Below are 18,008 nucleotides of genomic sequence, written 5' to 3'. Positions count from 1 at the left end.
TCTAGGGTTCATGATATTTGAGATTTTTACAGGAGTCATGGCAAATCTCGCAACAGACCCTAGAAGAGCGCAACATATCCCATTGAATTATGAAGGGTCTATCAGAATAGTGCAAAATGCTACACTCTTCTGGCCGTCAAAGTGCCAAAAATGTGTAAACAGAGCCAACATTATCACATAGGGATAAGATTTGTGAACAACTTTAGTAAACCTGATAACTAAGGAAAGTCATTAATGACCAGTTTCCTATTTCCTACTCTTAGGAAAATAACATTAGGAGTGAAAAGTACAATAGCTAGAGGAAGAAGCGTCGGAATAAATGATCTCACCATTAAGATCTAGGAAGAGGACTGGTATGTGAGCCTCCATTCCAGCTGGTGGCGTCCTGCAGAGGTAACAAAAGCAATGAAGGTATGTACAAAAGCATCATAAGCAGAAGAAGATTTATCTTGAACGATGACGCATTAAAGGGAACCTGTCACCAGGATTTTGTGCATAGAGCATAGAGCTGAGATGGCCGCTAGCACATCCACAATACCCAGTCCCCATAGCTCTGTGTGCTTTTATTGTGTAAAAAAAAAAAACGATTTGATACATATGCAAATTAACCTGAGATGAGTCCTGTCCCTGACTGATCTCACGTACAGGACTCATCTCAGGTTAATTTGCAAAGAAGGTAGCTGGAGATGATGCAGCATGGCCTGGGGCTGTCAATCAAGCCTAGGTGGTGTATTTAGGGACCAAGCTAGCTGTCTCTTCTTGAGGATGCAATACCCAGACCAGAAGTTTGTGTACTCTAAACAACATTTTAAAGGTTGCGCTGACTCTGCATATATACAGTTGCAAGAAAAAGTATGTGAACCCTTTGGAATGATATGGATTTCTGCACAAATTGGTCATAAAATGTGATCTGATCTTCATCTAAGTCACAACAATAGACAATCACAGTCTGCTTAAACTAATAACACACAAATAATTAAATGTTACCATGTTTTTATTGAACACATTATGTAAACATTCACAGTGCAGGTGGAAAAAGTATGTGAACCCCTAGACTAATAACATCTCCAAGAGCTAATTGGAGTGAGGTGTCAGCCAACTGGAGTCCAATCAATGAGATTGGAGGTGTTGGTTACAGCTGCCCTGCCCTATAAAAAACACACACCAGTTCTGGGTTTGCTTTTCACAAGAAGTATTGCCTGATGTGAATGATGCCTCGCACAAAAGAGCTCTCAAAAGACCTACGATTAAGAATTGTTGACTTGCATAAAGCTGGAAAGGGTTATAAAAGTATCTCCAAAAGCCTTGCTGTTCATCAGTCCACGGTAAGACAAATTGTCTATAAATGGAGAAAGTTCAGCACTGCAGCTACTCTCCCTAGGAGTGGCCATCCTGTAAAGATGTCTGCAAGAGCACAGCGCAGACTGCTCAATGAGGTGAAGAAGAATCCTAGAGTGTCAGCTAAAGACTTACAAAAGTCTCTGGCATATGCTAACATCCCTATTAGCGAATCTACGATACGTAAAACACTAAACAAGAATGGATTTCATGGGAGGATACCACAGAGGAAGCCACTGCTGTCCAAAAAAACCATTGCTGCACGTTTACAGTTTGCATAAGAGCACCTGGATGTTCCACAGCAGTACTGGCAAAATATTCTGTGGACAGATGAAACCAAAGTTGAGTTGTTTGGAAGAAACACACAACGCTATGTGTGGAGAAAAAGAGGCACAGCACACCAACATCAAAACCTCATCCAAACTGTGAAGTATGGTGGTGGGGCATCATGGTTTGGGGCTGCTTTGATGCGTCAGGGCCTGGATGGATTGCTATCATCGAAGGAAAAATGAATTCCCAAGTTTAGCAAGACATTTTGCAGGAGAACTTAAGGCCATCTGTCCGCCAGCTGAAGCTCAACAGAAGATGGGTGTTGCAACAGGACAACGACCCAAAGCATAGACGTAAAACAGAATGGCTTAAACAGAAGAAAATACGCCTTCTGGAGTGGCCCAGTCAGAGTCCTGACCACAACCCGATTGAGATGCTGTGGCATGACCTCAAGAAAGCGATTCACACCAGACATCCCAAGAATATTGCTGAACTGAAACAGTTCTGTGAAGAGGAATGGTCAAGAATTACTCCTGACCGTTGTGCACGTCTGATCTGCAACTACAGGAAACGTTTGGTTGAAGTTATTGCTGCCAAAGGAGGTTCAACCAGTTATTAAATCCAAGGGTTCACATACCTTTTCCACCTGCACTGTGAATGTTTACATGGTGTGTTCAATAAAAACATGGTAACATTTAATTCTTTGTGTGTTATTAGTTTAAGCAGACTGTGGTTGTCTATTGTGATCAGATCACATTTTATGACCAATTTGTGCAGAAATCCATATCATTCCAAAGGGTTTACATACTTTTTCTTGCAACTGTATATAGGGGTATTGTGTAATGTATTACAATACGGTAGTGGTGCAGGGGGCTGAAATAACCCGACAGTTTGTCTTTAAGTAAAACAATGAAAGTGAATCTGAAAACATACCAGTCTGCTGGAGCTCCAGGAATGCCACTCCCTGGAGCTGGTACTAAAACTGCATTCCTCTCTTCTGTTAGTCCAACCCACTGCTCGACCAGTCGTGCTTCCCTCTCAATGTCATCCTCAGTCTTTTCTGGAAGAAACATAGTCTCTGATTTACCAGAAACTTAAAAGTCCAATAATGCCAGGATCCAAATGACAGGTACTAGAAATTAGTCCTGTTCTGACCATAAGCAGGCTGAGAAAATATCTAAGTGTTCACTAAGCCATTCAGGAACTGCAGTTTAGCTGCTCAAAGGGCTGTCAATGCAAGGGTGTAGGTGAACAAACAAATGCATAAAACCATTCCCTTACATTTTTGTAGCAATGACCATAACATCATCACATGGAAGTCTTGATATTAAAAGAGAATTGCAAGTCTCAGAGTGATAGGAGAATCTATGAGTACAAACTCAGGACAACCTTTGACACCCCCAGATGAGGAATGAATGTGTTGCTTGCATTTATGACCTTCTATATCTCTTAGGGTCCATTCACACGTCCGTATGTGTTTTGCAGATCCGCATTTTGCGGACCGCACATCGCCAGGACTCTCATAGAAAATGCATTTTCTTGTCCGCAATTGCGGACAGGAATAGGACATGTTCTATTTTTTGGCGGAACGGAAGTGCGAATCCGCAAATGCGGATGCGGACAGCACATTTCGGCCCCAATGAAAATGAATGGGTCCTCACCGGATGCGGACCCATTTTGCGGACGTGTGAATGGACCAAATAAGGAATTTTTTCCTCAGACCTCTTGGGTTCATCACATTCATTGACCCGATATTCCTCAAGGGACAATAACACTTTACAAGAACAACCTGCTCCACTCATATGGATCTGCTTTACATCACTTGTCTCCTCTACCTCACTATTCCTATCTGCTGTCATGTATAAATATGTGGATCTTCAGATCCTGTGTAATAACATGCCTGAGGAAGAGATTGAAAGCTTGCAATTGTGTCATCATCTTCTCAGTTTGCCATTAAAAGGGATCAACCACTGAGGAATTCTTCTGATACCATTCCCATTATTTTTCCATGGTGCCAACATATCCTACTTATCCTAAATAATCTTTCAGTATATTTTTTGTGATGACGTTAGCTAGAGTACCTAGAGGAAACTCGAAGAACATACAAACTCCATGACTTCTTGCTTAGATCTAAGATGGGGGAGATTTATCAAGACAGTAGTCTTGATCTCCCTGCCTTGGATTAAGATGTATCTACCGTAATTTATTAGGAAGCAGATGCCGCTTAATAAATTAAGTCATCTCTGCCCTGCCATGAGCCAGAAACCAAAGTTATAGGGGGTCATTTATTAAAGGGATTCTGTCACCAGGATTAACGCTATAGCGATATTTATATGTGCCCATCAGTCTCCTTGCTGTGTTTAAAATGATCCCACTGTTACTGCTCTATGTGTGTTAGATTCTTATAAAAAACCGATCTTATTGATATGTAAATAACCTGCGTCAGGAGCCCAAGGGGTTGTCCCACATCTGTTGGAGCCCAGCCGCGCCCATCGATCTGGAACCCAGCACCGCCTACGACTTAATTTATTCACTCCACTTGCCCTGACGTACTGGCAAAGGCTTTGACGAGTCAATTGTGCATGTGCCCTTTTCCGGTGCCAGCGTGGTGCGCAGGGAGCCGGCGCATGCGCTGTTGACTCGTAGTAGAAATTACGTCAGGTCAAGTGGAGTGAATAAATTAAGTGGTAGGCGGTGCTGGGTTCCGGATCGATGGGCGCGGCTGGGCTCCAACAGATGTGGGACAACCCCTTGGGCTCCTGACCAAGGTTATTTACATATCAATAAGATCGGTTTTTATAAGAATCTAACACACATAGAGCAGTAACAGTGGGATCATTTTAAACACAGCAAGGAGACTGATGGGCACATATAAATATCGCTATAGCGTTAATCCTGGTGACAGAATCCCTTTAAGACCGACAATTTAGATGCCGGTTTTACTACTCTTTTAGCTGGCGGTAGATGCGCCAGATTTATGGAGGGGTGGTCTACATAACTTCGGCGCATCCACTGCCTGTCTAAATCTACGCCAGCTCCCTTGCTGGCGTAAATTTAGACCATTTTGTACACTTAAAACAGGTGTGAGCAGATTGCGACGCAAATAACCTTTGTGCCGCAATCTGCGACAGATATAGGCCAAAAAATGGCATATATCTGTTAGTAAATGACTCACATAGTATGCAAGTTATAGTACATACAGCGAGTGCATTAGGCCCCCCCCCTTCCCTCTCCTGTACAAAAAAATAAAAAAAACTTTCAAAAAATTTCTAAACCTTGTTTGTTGATGATTTTCTGAATATGCTCGTCCAGGTACTCTTTGCGTTTTATCAGTGCATCTGACCACCTGTCACGGACACAATTCAAATCCTCCTCCTGTTTCAAATATATAAAAAATAAAGATATACAGGTTTATAACATGGTCACTTTCACGTTTGTCATTTACCCTCACATCACGTGAATTAAGTGAAAATTAAGAAGTGATTCCATTAAACAGTTTTATGTTGCTTCTTTTAAAATTGTATAGAATATATATATATATATATATATATATATATATATATATATATCCATAAAAAAGGTCAGGCAGCACTCCTTGATATGCAGCTGAAGCTGTAGCGGTGCCCGCAGTAATCCCTCGATACAGGACCGGTTAAATAACACAGAAAAATCCGCGGCACTCCTTAAAGTAGAAAAATGTGCAATTTATTCACACATGTCAGCAAAGACAACGTTTCGGTTCTCTCACAGAACCTTTTTCAAGTCAAGTGAACTTGAACTTGACTTGAAAAAGGTTCTGTGAGAGAACCGAAACGTTGTCTTTGCTGACATGTGTGAATAAATTGCACATTTTTCTACTTTAAGGAGTGCCGCGGATTTTTCTGTGTTATATATATATATATATATATATATATATATATTAAAGGGAGTTTTAAAATGATTAAAAAGCAATTGACTTGTAAAATTATAATTCTGGATAACTGTTGATATCATACATATTGATACATAGCAATCAGCTATGAAATAATATAGGCCCGCTCACTGCGATACAACATAAAACATGTTTAATGACAAAAGCTTGGAGTGATGTTTAGCCAGCTTTTTTCCTTTTGATATCCAAGAAAACGAGATTAATACAATTGCACCATTAGTTCTGCGCACCGCTGCTTGCGAGATTATCAGCAGGTCTTTGTGTGAATGTGTTTCCATGCATATTAACCCCGTTCATGCATCATGCTTTGTGGTCTCCGGTGTCTGGTGGGAATGGAGCAATGCGTCGTTATGTAGGAAGCCATATGTTAGCGCACTTGTGAATGAGCAGATCATCATTAGTCGTGTTGTACATGTTACTAATAAACGAACTTCTTATCAGTCCTGGTCATTTCTCCTTTCGTTATGTATCTTGTGTTTGTAATTCAAGAATACTTATCAATCCAGTTTCCAACAACTTGGAAATTCCAATAGTTGGAAATTAGTTCCTAGGTTAGAAATGCTTCATATTCTGGAATCCAGCAAGGCCCAGAGATAACCAGGCAGTGCGCTCCTGATGGTGGATACAGGACATAGTTCAGACTGCATTTTAATTTTGATTGGGCTCAACCATTGAAAGTAATTGTTGTGACAATTTGGAATCTAGTTTTGGCACATTTAGTGCACTAGGAGTACAGTATATGGGCTCATGCACATGACCGTATGTATTTTGCGGTCCGCAAAAAACGGATACGCAAAAAATACGGATGACATCCGTGTGCATTCTGTATTTTGCGGAACGAACAGCTGGCCCCCAATAGAACAGTACTATCCTTGTCCGTAATGCGGACAATAATAGGACATGTTCTATTTTTTTTGTGGAACGGAAATACGGAGATACGGAAAGCACCCGGAGTAACTTTTTTTTTTTTTGCGGATCCATTGAAGTAATTGGTTTCGCATACGGTATGGGGAAAAATACGGAACTGGCACAGAAAGAAAATAAGTTCGTGTGCATGAGCCCTATCATATGCCAAAAAAATAAAAACTACGGTACTTGAAGTGGTCTTAAAGGGAACCGGTCATCAACTTTATGCTGACTGCACTGAGGGCAGTATGAAGTAGTGACAGAAATGCTGATTTCAGCGGCGTGTCACTAAGTGGTTGCCGAGAACCAGCATCATAATCATTGCAGCCCAGGCCTTGAAAAGAGTCAAATCTACCTGAGAAGAGTCCTGGTTATTCACAATCTCCCGCCCATCTGCTGATGATTGGCAGTTCTCTCCTAGAGAGATAGGGAGAAAACTATGTAGAAGCCGGTCAGTCATCAGCAGGGAGAGGAGGAATTCATGAATAAAGGGTCCATTCACATGTCCGTATGTGTTTTGCGGATCCGCAAAACACGGACATCGGCAATGTGCATTTTGCAGACCGAAATGCCTTTTTATTGCGGACAAAAATAGGACATGTTCTATTTTTTGGCGGATACGGAAGTGCTGATCCGCAAATGCGGATGCGGACAGCACATTCCACCCCTATTGAAAATGAATGGGTCCGCACCTGTTCTGCAAAATTGCGGAACGGATGCGGACCCATTTTGCGGATGTGTGAATGGACTCTAACCAGGACTCTTCTCAGGTGGCCTGGACTCTTTTCCAGGCCTAGTCTGCAAGGATTGTGATGTTGGTTCTCGGCAACCTCTTACTTTTAACTTTTAAATGACAGACCCCTGAAATCAACTCGCCTGTCTCTCCGTTATGCTGCCGTTAGTATAGGTAGCATGAAGGTGATGACAGGTTCCCTTTAACTCCTAACGACCTTGCTTTGGTCCGAAATGCTCAGCCACCTTTCAGTGATTCTGCACACAGTGGTTTAGCATGTTTTATTTGTTGGGCTATCAGAATTATTTTTTGGCCATGCTGTCTTATTTTTTTATATTTATAGTATTTAGTTTTTTAGTATTTTGTTTTTTTAGTATTTATTGTATTTAATTTGCAGATTCACACTAAAATTAATTGTTTCAAAGGGTTTCCAATTATCTTCCAGTCCTTTTGATATATAGCATGTATAGTGTCTGGTGAATGTGGAGGCTATAGTGACAGTTTGGTTGGCATGGGTGGTGTGATTTTTTTAGTTAGATTTTTTTTATTATTCACTATACTTTGTGTGTGTACATTCATTATTTTGTCCAACAACTTTTTTTTATTAAATAGTATATCTCCAAACTTATGGCAGGTCTGTGGGTGATATTCATACTGGGGCATCATTAGAAGACCCAGTGACAGTGGTGGAAGAGTTCTCCTCTAATAGCCAGTCACCGGGCCTGCTTTTGCTAGATTTCATGCTGTACATAAAGATGACCAAAGACTTTTTCAATCATTATATGATTTTTACACTTTTCTCAAAATGTAAGTGAACATGTCATCCTATCCACAAGCTGTATGTTACAAAGCAGATGGATTCATAGCTTTATGTGAAAAGTCCCAGTATCTGTATAATTTATTGATTTCTATCCCTGCTCTCTCTGGGCCAGTGGCGTACCTTCAATGGAGGCAGACCACCTGACTGCTGTGTGACCTGTGGGAGGGGGTATCTGGCGCTGAACTCCTCCTCTTCTTTCTGATGTGAAAACATTTTTTTTGTATTTTGTTACTGCACAAACTCCTATGCACTGAGCTCCCCCTAGTGGTGACCGCAGGCAGCAAGCTTTGTAACAGATGGAAAGCAGGAGATACATTGAAAATGCTGTTTAGAATGAGTGCCTTTTTTATGAAGCACCAGTTCCACTTTACTGATATAAAAGCTGGATAAAGTGGGTGAGGCCAAGGGTGACTTTTATTATTATACTTTTTTTAATTAAAATTTTGTCTAGTAAATAAAGAAAAAATAAAATGTACTGGATAATACTGTAATGTAAATTTTGCAAGCTCATGACACAATGCAAATAAACATCTTTGTTAAAATAAAAATAAAAAATAAAAAGTTAATTCTTCAGAAATCTGTGGGTTGCAGTTTGCATTCTACATTGCCTGGGAGTGATTAATGCATGAGTACTGGGAAACTGGGTGGAGCAAGGGGGGCCATACAAAATTTTGCTATGGGGCACTATGAGATCTGTGTATGCCCCTACTTTGTACTTATGAATACTCAGACAATTATCTATGTATGCAAGCTCATACAGGGAAGGCTGTTAAATCATTGAGACCTCCTGCTGGACTCATAAGTACAGATAGAAGAACTATATAAAATAAAAATAAAATTCTCAAAAAACTATACATCAATCTGCTTTGCTTCAAGGGCTCTATAATACACTGCCTGAAGATAAAGTAGCATGTTCAACAAGACAAGCTCCCTGTAAGATGGCCACACACAACAGATATTTCTTGACTCATCCCAATGATCTTCTGAGTATCTAATTTGTATTTGAACAGTATGAATGTCTTGGGGGACATCAAGGGTCGGACACAGTTGGTTGGACACTGGACATATACTTCTTCAGTAAACAGATGTCTAGGGGCTACTTGCCCTCCCTACCATGTTGATGGGGAAGTTGGGGAGGATAGCTGTTGGATGAACCATTATTTAGCCAACAACTTGTGTATAGCCACCTTTGAAAAAGCCAAGCTTGCTAAGATAGACTATGTATCCTTTTATATGTGCCTTCACCAGTTCAAATGTCTGGAAATAGTATGTACATATATTGTATTGATATGCTTGTGGTTTCGTGTGCACCTCCACCTCGAAACAAAGCCTACTGTGTGTAAGTATGTTAAATAGCGTTATACATGGGATCAAGTTTGTAAGCATTTTAGGTGATGGTTCAGTGATGGCAATAAGGAGTTTAAAGCTTCACTGTCCCAGCTTGATAAGCCTTCCCCACCCACTCCACAGGATCTCCTCCCCCTCTTCCCATGTTGTAGTGCAGAGCAGAGCTGTGTCCCGTGCCTCGGGATCGGAAGCAACCTCTGTAATAATACCTGGTAACTATCCATATCATCATCACCACCAACATCATCATCTTTCTGGTAGGAGAAAATACATGATGTAAACAGGACATGCAAGACTTTCATGGCACAGTAACAAAGCATTAGGAGCAGTACGTTCCACAACATAACGTTATATACACAATGCTACACTATATAGAAAGAGGGAGAATGCAATAGTACTGTGTAGCCTGTCTGTCTAATGCAAATATTACAGATACACAAATAGATCATTTTAATAAACTGAAGAAAGGAAATGACAAGATCACTGGTTTTGCTGCAGCACAGTTTAAGCAATCGGTTTTCTACTTTGTTTTAAAGCCAATTGTTGTTTAGACAGGATTTCTAAGGGGTTATCCCATGGACCCTTTATTAATCGAAGTCCTGACACAAGTTTTTCATACCTGCTCCCCACCCTAGTTTCTGTAACTGGTAGCTGGCTTCTGGACGGGCAGCCATCCCGCACAATGTCATCCTCTGCAAACTGTCTCCCCCAGTAATTCATTGCTGTCCTGAACTTACACCCGAGAAGCAGAAGCTCTGTTCAACAGTCTCTCTAACTCAGGCTGCACAAAAAGTAGTGCAAATCCACCCATCCAGCCCAAGAAATAAGGTAGCAGCGTGATATGTAGGGCATATCCACACATCGAAATGCATCTCATTTAGTTAGCTGTCTTTTTATATATCTATATCTCGCTCCCCACAGTATATACCCAGACGTACTGGGGCTTCAGCTCCTTCATCTACACTGAAAAACACAGAATAATCAGTTGATGTTCTGAAGACCACCGAGGACGAGGTGAACGTGGGCAACAACATGGTTGCCCTCCTTCAAGCAAATTGCAAGGTGGTAGCAGATGGAAGGGCTGAGCTAAAAAGCTAGGGGGCACTATTATAGGCTATGGACAACTTTGGGGCAATGTTTTCAATTATTGCATTTTACTAATTTTGGTCTTCATTCAAAATTTTCAGCAGTTTTTGTGATACATGCGGTTAAAAATCTGCTTATTTGCAGACTATCCCTCACGTGGAGCCTTATCTCTGATCTCCTGACCTCATAAACACTCATTTAAGCCATATTCTTAGCAGTTTGATAAAAGTTTAGCTATAATGAGTGTTTGTGATGTCAAGAGATGATAAGACTTCTACATGAGCCATCAGCTGACAGAACTCAAGATGGATAGTCTGCAAATAGTTTCATCAAATTATCATAAAAACTGCTGAAAATTTTTAATAAAGACCAAATGAACAAATGATTTTAGCCCTAAATTATTAAAATGCAATCATAAAAAAAAATTGCCCTGAAGGAGTCCATAGCCTTTAAAAGCTATGATTTATAACATCTCTGGAAAGGAAAAACATTTTAACATGTTTTAATTTCAAAAGTATTATTCAAGTATTATTCAAAATAATTATTTATGGGATAATCCCTTTAAGGAATTACCCATAATCAGATTTTTCTACTAATTAGCATATTCTTAAAGAGGACCTTTCACTCGTATACAAACTAAAATCTAACTTTATCTGTGGGCAGAGCGGCGCCCAGGGGTCCCCCTGCACTTACTAGTATGCCTGGGCGCCGCTCCGTTCGCCCGGTATAGGCTCCGGTGTCTCAGCTCCTTCTGTTGTATTGGACTGATTTTTTGTAGGAGGCGTGTCCCTTGCTGCAGTGCTGGCCAATTGCAGCACACAGCTCATAGACTGGCTATGAGCTGTGCGCTGCGATTGGCCAGTGCTGCAGCAAGGGACACACCTCCTACAAAAAATCAGTCCAGTACAACAGACGGAGCTGAGACACCGGAGCCTATACCGGGCGAACGGAGCGGCGCCCAGGCATACTAGTAAGTGCAGGGGGACCCCTGGACGCCGCTCTGCCCACAGATAGAGTTAGTTTTTAGTTTGTATACGAGTGAAAGGTCCTCTTTAAGTCCCCTCTCTCCCAGTTACATACTTATGTGAAATATCTTCAGTTTTGATAAGCTTTTGAAACTTTTATAATTCAGCCACTGACTAAATACCTGGTAACTATCCAGTCCTCTCTGCAGCTTAGTTGATCGGGCCGTGATGCAGCCAATGGAGACTGAAAGGATGGCTTCGACCATTAGAGGCAATGTACCAGAATTCTGCACAGGTTTGACAGTCACCTGGACTCTTCGAGAATGACCCTGAAATCAGAAGAAATTGTACATATGTACCGGAAACATTTGGAATATGAAAACGAGGCAAAACCTGGACAGGGAAGCTAACCTGTCGGAGCTGGAATACTCCACCAGTGTTCACATCATTGGCCTGGTGTAACTCCACCGACATGTATTCTCCATTCTCATTCAGCTCATATATAGATATCCACAATTCTATTAGTCGAGTCACCTCATTCCATCTGGAGACAAAGTGGAAAAAATGACCTGCCTTTACTCATTAATGTTCACTCGTTTACAAGAATAATTAACTACCGGAGCTAATAAACCATTAATATTTATGTCTACTGATAAACAGCATGAAATCAGTATTTATTTTAAAGGGACACTTCCATCACAAATGGACATATTTAAACTCAATACTCATTTTTTAAAATTTTTATTTTTTTCCTGTACTATGACACTGAAAATGAATTGTCCTTCTGTAGCAATAATCTCAGAGCGATAACAGTAATCTCAGTTTATGATGGAAAGGTGTCTCTGCAAGGTCATCCTCAATAGAATAGTAGGTGGAGGACTGAAATGACTGACAGAATGACAGCTCTATTGTTTTCTAGATAGGGCTAATTAGACATGCAAAAATTACTGAGATATCATAGGGGAGGTGTGCTGCTCTATTTGTGGCACTGCACCTTACTCCTCCGTGGTCTGACTGATGGTCTGGCAGTGTTAAGCAAGCCTCTCTGCTGTGCCAAACTCCAGACAAATAGGAATATAGGAGAGCTTGTTAATGTGTGATAAACAATTTAAGGAATTATCCTCTTGATAGTATAACAAGGATAACATGTTTCACCACCAAACAGTCTAAAATAGAACTGGAGGCATAACAGAATTTCATAGGGGTTTTCTGAATTCTTAGAAATGTCATTCATACAATTAGAGGAATAGGCTGACCAGACAGGCATGGTCTACGCGGTGGTCATGATTAAGATGTACAGTTGAAACGCGTAGACCTTGCCTGTCTGGTCAGCCTATTGATTTTGTAATGAAGAAATTGGATTTTTTCCTGAGCCTTCTGCTGGATTTTTTTCTACTGTTCTGATTGATTCCTGGTCCGGGATCCGTGCAGGGGAGGAGGAAGGAGGACGGTGGGTGAGCTGAAATTCCTTTTTTATATATAATTAGAGGAATTAAATCAGTTTTTTTATTTTTTTTTTATAGGTCCAAACTTCTTTATTAGCTGCGTCTGGTATTGTAGTACCTCCCCATACACGTGAATGTTTTGCAATATGAGATTCTGGGAAAACCTGATATTTTTCTACAGGCTCATACAACCCATTACTGAATGGCAGAGGGACATTGCTTCACCCCACAGTTCTCTTCACTATATGCAATTGGTGCTGATATAAATGCAACTTCTGTTACTAAAGGACCCTTTACAGCAGATTGTTGGGAAGGAAGGAATCTGGACTCTCCAACTCCGATTTCATCACATTTGAAAGGAAGAACAACATACAGTGACCTCCTTGATGTCCAGAGATGGACACCATGGAAGTCACTTGCTGTCTGGTGTGCCATGTATCTGGCATTGCATCATGGTTCCTGTTCACCACAATGCAGATGTGAACAGAGTCACAGTCAGCTGCACACAATGTAGATACTTGGCACAACACAAAATTAATGAATAAGTCATTTTCCTTCCACCAGACATCTGTCTTTCTTTTATTTTAGTATGCCATCATAAAATGTCATAGTCGTGGCCATCCCTATAACTGGATGTCTTCCAGAGAAGCGCACAACGAGATGATGTGGTAACATGTCCTGTGGTAACTTGCTAATCTCTTCCCACCACACAAACCTGTCTCGTAGCGTTCTAGATTTTGCATGAAGAGAATCGATCTCCCACAACGATCTTCCGTTTCCAGCGCAGCGATGACCCCAGACTTCAATAGCAAGGGCACCCTCAGAAATAAACTCCAAAAACTCTTCTGTAATATTGACCATATAATCCTGGAGGAAAAATGTCATGTATCAGAGGCAGAGACATAAGATAAGGAGGTTTCTTGTTCTCCTTCTTCAAGCTGCTGCTCCATGGCCAGGGCAAATCAGACAATCAGATAGGAGAATTCTAACTTTTAAATGTTCATACCTATTCCAATAAGACATAATTACCTTTGAATGTGCAAATTTAACAGTAAACTGTGCTTCTTTACTCCTAGGTGAAGGCATATCTGGATTGACCATAGGGGGTGCTACTGTGGGCTCAGGCTGGTCCCAGAAGGTGTATTGACAGAACACAAAGTTTGACAGATTCAATGGAAGGCCTGTAGCTTCTTTTATTTTAACCTAGTATTAGGGACAAACAGATAATGGCAGAAGTGTTAGTCCTTTATTAAAGTACTAAGCATAGATACCCCAAAGATCAAAGCTTACAGCAATTCACTATGACTTGTCAGACATTTGGTAAAATGATATGTACCTAAATACACATCTTACATCCAAAAAAGCTTCAAGGGGTTGTCCAAGTTATTTTTATTGATGACCTATCCTCAGAATAGGTCATCAATATCTGATTGGCGGGGGTCCTACACCTGGCACCCCTGCCAATCATCTAAAGAGAAGGTGCGCGCCGTGCCAGCACTGCCTTTTCTTCATTGTTTACCTGCCTATTGTCGCAGTAGCAGCCATTCTATGGGACAGCTCGTTCCTATACAATGTATAGAAACAAGCCGTCCCATTGCAGTGAATGGGAAGGCTTCTTGTAGTTACACCTGCTCACCGCTGCCATTTCGACGGCGAGCAGGTAAACAATGAAGAGAGGCAGTGCTGAGATCATCAATAAAAATTACTTGGACAACCCCTTTAATGGTGCTCAAGGCAAGAGAGTCAGAAATTCTTGAAATTTTTTATTTTTTTTTACTCGTTTTATTGAAGTTTAACATCAGGCATGAGTCAAGACAGCAAGAAGTAGTGACAGCCCACGCAGGGGAGTCCCTGACTTCACAGGCAAATATTCAGGTGCATATCACAAAAGACAACATCAGAGGCAGTGATACTGTGTATGAGAGCAGCAGACAAACCAACGCAACACATCACATCATTTAAACCTCCGGTACCTTGAAATAAGTCAGTCAGCAGTGGATATTATCCCCAAGGTTTTTCCGATACAGAGTGCAAGTGAGTGTGATGCAGGGAATGAGTTGAGGAGCACCACTCCCCCCATACCTTGTCAAATTTCTGCGGGCACTTCCTATGGATATAAACTACTTTTTCCATAGACATAGCCTGGTTTACCAAGCCTTTCCATTGACTAACTGTAGGGGGCCTGTCCGCCATCCACCTTAGAGCTATCGCTTTTCTGGCCAAGAACAGAGTCTCTCCTAAAAAAAACTCTTTGATGATGTGTCCACAATTCCTCATCTAAATCTCCCAGAATACATATTTTGGGGCAGAGTGCTATCGGAGCGGGTACCAATGTCAACAGAATCCCTACAACTCTCTCCCAAAAGGTCTGCACATAGCTACAGCTCCATATTAAATGCCAGAAGTCAGCTCCCTCCTCCTGACACCTGTGGCACCGGCTGCTAGATAATCTCCCCATTTTATACAACCTGAGAGGGGACAGATAACTTCTATGCAGTATAAACAGCTGAGTCAATCTATTATTTACCGCCGGGGAAACCTTAGTGGGAACCAACAGAGCTTCCTCCCACTCTTCAGCATCAAGTGTAGGAATAGTGGTTTTCCATTTAGCTTCCACCTCCAACGGTTGGAGTAGCATTCTATCCCCAAGCAGCTGTGTATATAGGACAGAAATGATTCCCTTAGGACCTTGAGACCTCAACACTCCTATCAAGGGATACTTGGAGATGCTGCGGCTCATCCCCCTAAACTGCGCATCCAAAGCGTGTCTTAGCTGAAGGTATCTATAGAAAAGAGTATGAGGAATCTCAAACTTTTCCTGTAGTTGTTGCAAAGATCTAAGTACACACCCAACATATAAGGCTACTTTCACACTAGCGTTCGTCGGTCCGCTCGTGAGCTCCGTTTGAAGGGGCTCACGAGCGGACCCGAACGCAGCCGTCCAGCCCTGATGCAGTCTGAATGGAGCGGATCCGCTCAGACTGCATCAGTCTGGCGGCGTTCAGCCTCCGCTCCGCTCGCCTCCGCACGGACAGGCGGACAGCTGAACGCTGCTTGCAGCGTTCGGGTGTCCGCCTGGCCGTGCGGAGGCGTGCGGATCCGTCCAGACTTACAATGTAAGTCAATGGGGACGGATCCGTTTGAAGATGCCACAATATGGCTCAATCTTCAGGCGGATCCGTCCCCCATTGACTTTACATTGAAAGTCTGGACGGATCCGTCTGAGGCTATTTTCACACTTGGCTATTATATGCCAATATAATGCAGACGGATCCGTTCTGAACGGAGCCTCCATCTGCATTATTATGATCGGATCCGTTCAGAACGGATCCGATCGAACGCTAGTGTGAAAGTAGCCTAACTCTTCCAATGATATGATTCCCCAGCCTTTCCAAACCGTTGAACCCTCAAGGTTAACCAAGTGTGGGAACATCGGATTGTCCCAAAGAGGAACAGCATCAGGTAGATCTTTAAACGCGTTGAATTTGGCAGCCTTCCACACTTGGTTAGCTAGCCTATGGACAGGGAGTAGTCTCCCCGGGACTAGGCTCGGGGACTCCAACACCGGCCACAGGGTAGAAATACCAAGGTACTCCCTCAGCCAACACTCCGGCCCGGGCAACTCCCCCTGCCTCACCCACGACGCAATATACTTCAGCTGACCAGCTAAGTAGTACAAGAAAAAAATCCGGCAGGGCCGCTCCACCCTGAAGTTTAGACCTCTGTAGCACTCTCAGAGAGAGTTTCCTCCTGGCCTTGCCCCAAACAAAAGTGGTAATTAAAGAATGGAGTCTGTCAAAAAAAGCCTTGGGAACCGGGGTGTATGCATGCAACAGGAGATATAAGCCCTTAGGGAGCAGTATCATTTTAACTAAATTTAACCTCCCCATCACTGAGAGCGGCAAAGATGCCCATGTCTTAAACTTATCAATAAACAGAAGTTCTATAGGGTCTATATTTCTCGCCACCGATGCATGAGGGTCCTTTGTAATTACAATGCAGAGATACTTAAATTGTTCCACTACTGGTAGGTTATGAAAACTCTCCGGCCAGTCGTGTGCCCAAAGAGGCATAATGACCGATTTCGTCCAGTTTACAGACGTGGACAAAATTGTTGGTACCCTTTGGTCAATGAAAGAAAAAGTCACAATGGTCACAGAAATAACTTTAATCTGACAAAAGTAATAATAAATTAAAATTCTATAAATGTTAACCAATGAAAGTCAGACATTGTTTTTCAACCATGCTTCAACAGAATTATGTAAAAAAATAAACTCATGAAACAGGCATGGACAAAAATGATGGTACCCCTAACTTAATATTTTGTTGCGCAACCTTTTGAGGCAATCACTGCAATCAAACGCTTCCTGTAACTGTCAATGAGACATCTGCACCTCTCAGCAGGTATTTTGGCCCACTCCTCATGAGCAAACTGCTCCAGTTGTGTCCGGTTTGAAGGGTGCCTTTTCCAGACTGCATGTTTCAGCTCCTTCCAAAGATGCTCAATAGGATTGAGGTCAGGGCTCATAGAAGGCCACTTTAGAATAGTCCAATTTTTTCCTCTTAGCCATTCTTGGGTGTTTTTAGCGGTGTGTTTTGGGTCATTGTCCTGTTGCAAGACCCATGACCTGCGACTGAGACCAAGCTTTCTGACACTGGCTAGTACATTTCTCTCTAGAATTCCTTGATAGTCTTGAGATTTCATTGTACCCTGCACAGATTCAAGACACCCTGTGCCAGACGCAGCAAAGCAGCCCCAGAACATAACAGAGCCTCCTCCATGTTTCACAGTAGGGACAGTGTTCTTTTCTTGATATGCTTCATTTTTTCGTCTGTGAACATACAGCTGATGTGCCTTGGCAAAAACTTCGATTTTTGTCTCATCTGTCCACAGGACATTCTCCCAGAAGCTTTGTGGCTTGTCAACATGTAGTTTGGCATATTCCAGTCTTGCTTTTTTATGATTCGTTTTCAACAATGGTGTCCTCCTTGGTCGTCTCCCATGTAGTCCACTTTGGCTCAAACAACGACGGATGGTGCGATCTGACACTGATGTTCCTTGAGCATGAAGTTCACCTTGAATCTCTTTAGAAGTCTTTCTAGGCTCTTTTGTTACCATTCGGATTATCCGTCTCTTAGATTTGTCATCAATTTTCCTCCTGCGGCC

At 41.9% G+C, this 18,008-nt stretch overlaps 1 protein-coding gene across 5 annotated transcripts in view; it reads right to left on the bottom strand.

Annotated features, from left to right (window-relative positions):
* KIF13A (kinesin family member 13A) overlaps positions 1-18,008 on the bottom strand; it is a 178,856-nt gene that overhangs the window by 24,111 nt on the left and 136,737 nt on the right. For 3 of the 5 annotated variants that reach the window (XM_044295645.1, XM_044295648.1, XM_044295649.1), the window contains exons 22-29: positions 13,871-14,044; positions 13,557-13,708; positions 11,808-11,940; positions 11,579-11,725; positions 9,555-9,599; positions 4,884-4,983; positions 2,542-2,668; positions 330-385 (exon numbers count right to left, since the gene is read on the bottom strand). In XM_044295645.1, coding sequence (XP_044151580.1) covers positions 330-385; positions 2,542-2,668; positions 4,884-4,983; positions 9,555-9,599; positions 11,579-11,725; positions 11,808-11,940; positions 13,557-13,708; positions 13,871-14,044 — 934 coding nt within the window. The remainder of the gene's footprint in view (positions 1-329; positions 386-2,541; positions 2,669-4,883; positions 4,984-9,554; positions 9,600-11,578; positions 11,726-11,807; positions 11,941-13,556; positions 13,709-13,870; positions 14,045-18,008) is intronic. The other 2 variants (XM_044295647.1, XM_044295650.1) reach the window with 1 other exon arrangement.

The sequence above is a fragment of the Bufo gargarizans genome, chromosome 5, assembly GCF_014858855.1.
Source record: "Bufo gargarizans isolate SCDJY-AF-19 chromosome 5, ASM1485885v1, whole genome shotgun sequence".
NCBI lineage: Eukaryota > Metazoa > Chordata > Amphibia > Anura > Bufonidae > Bufo > Bufo gargarizans.
Note: the sequence above shows the minus strand (reverse complement) of the source record. Positions and strands in the feature narration are given on the sequence as shown.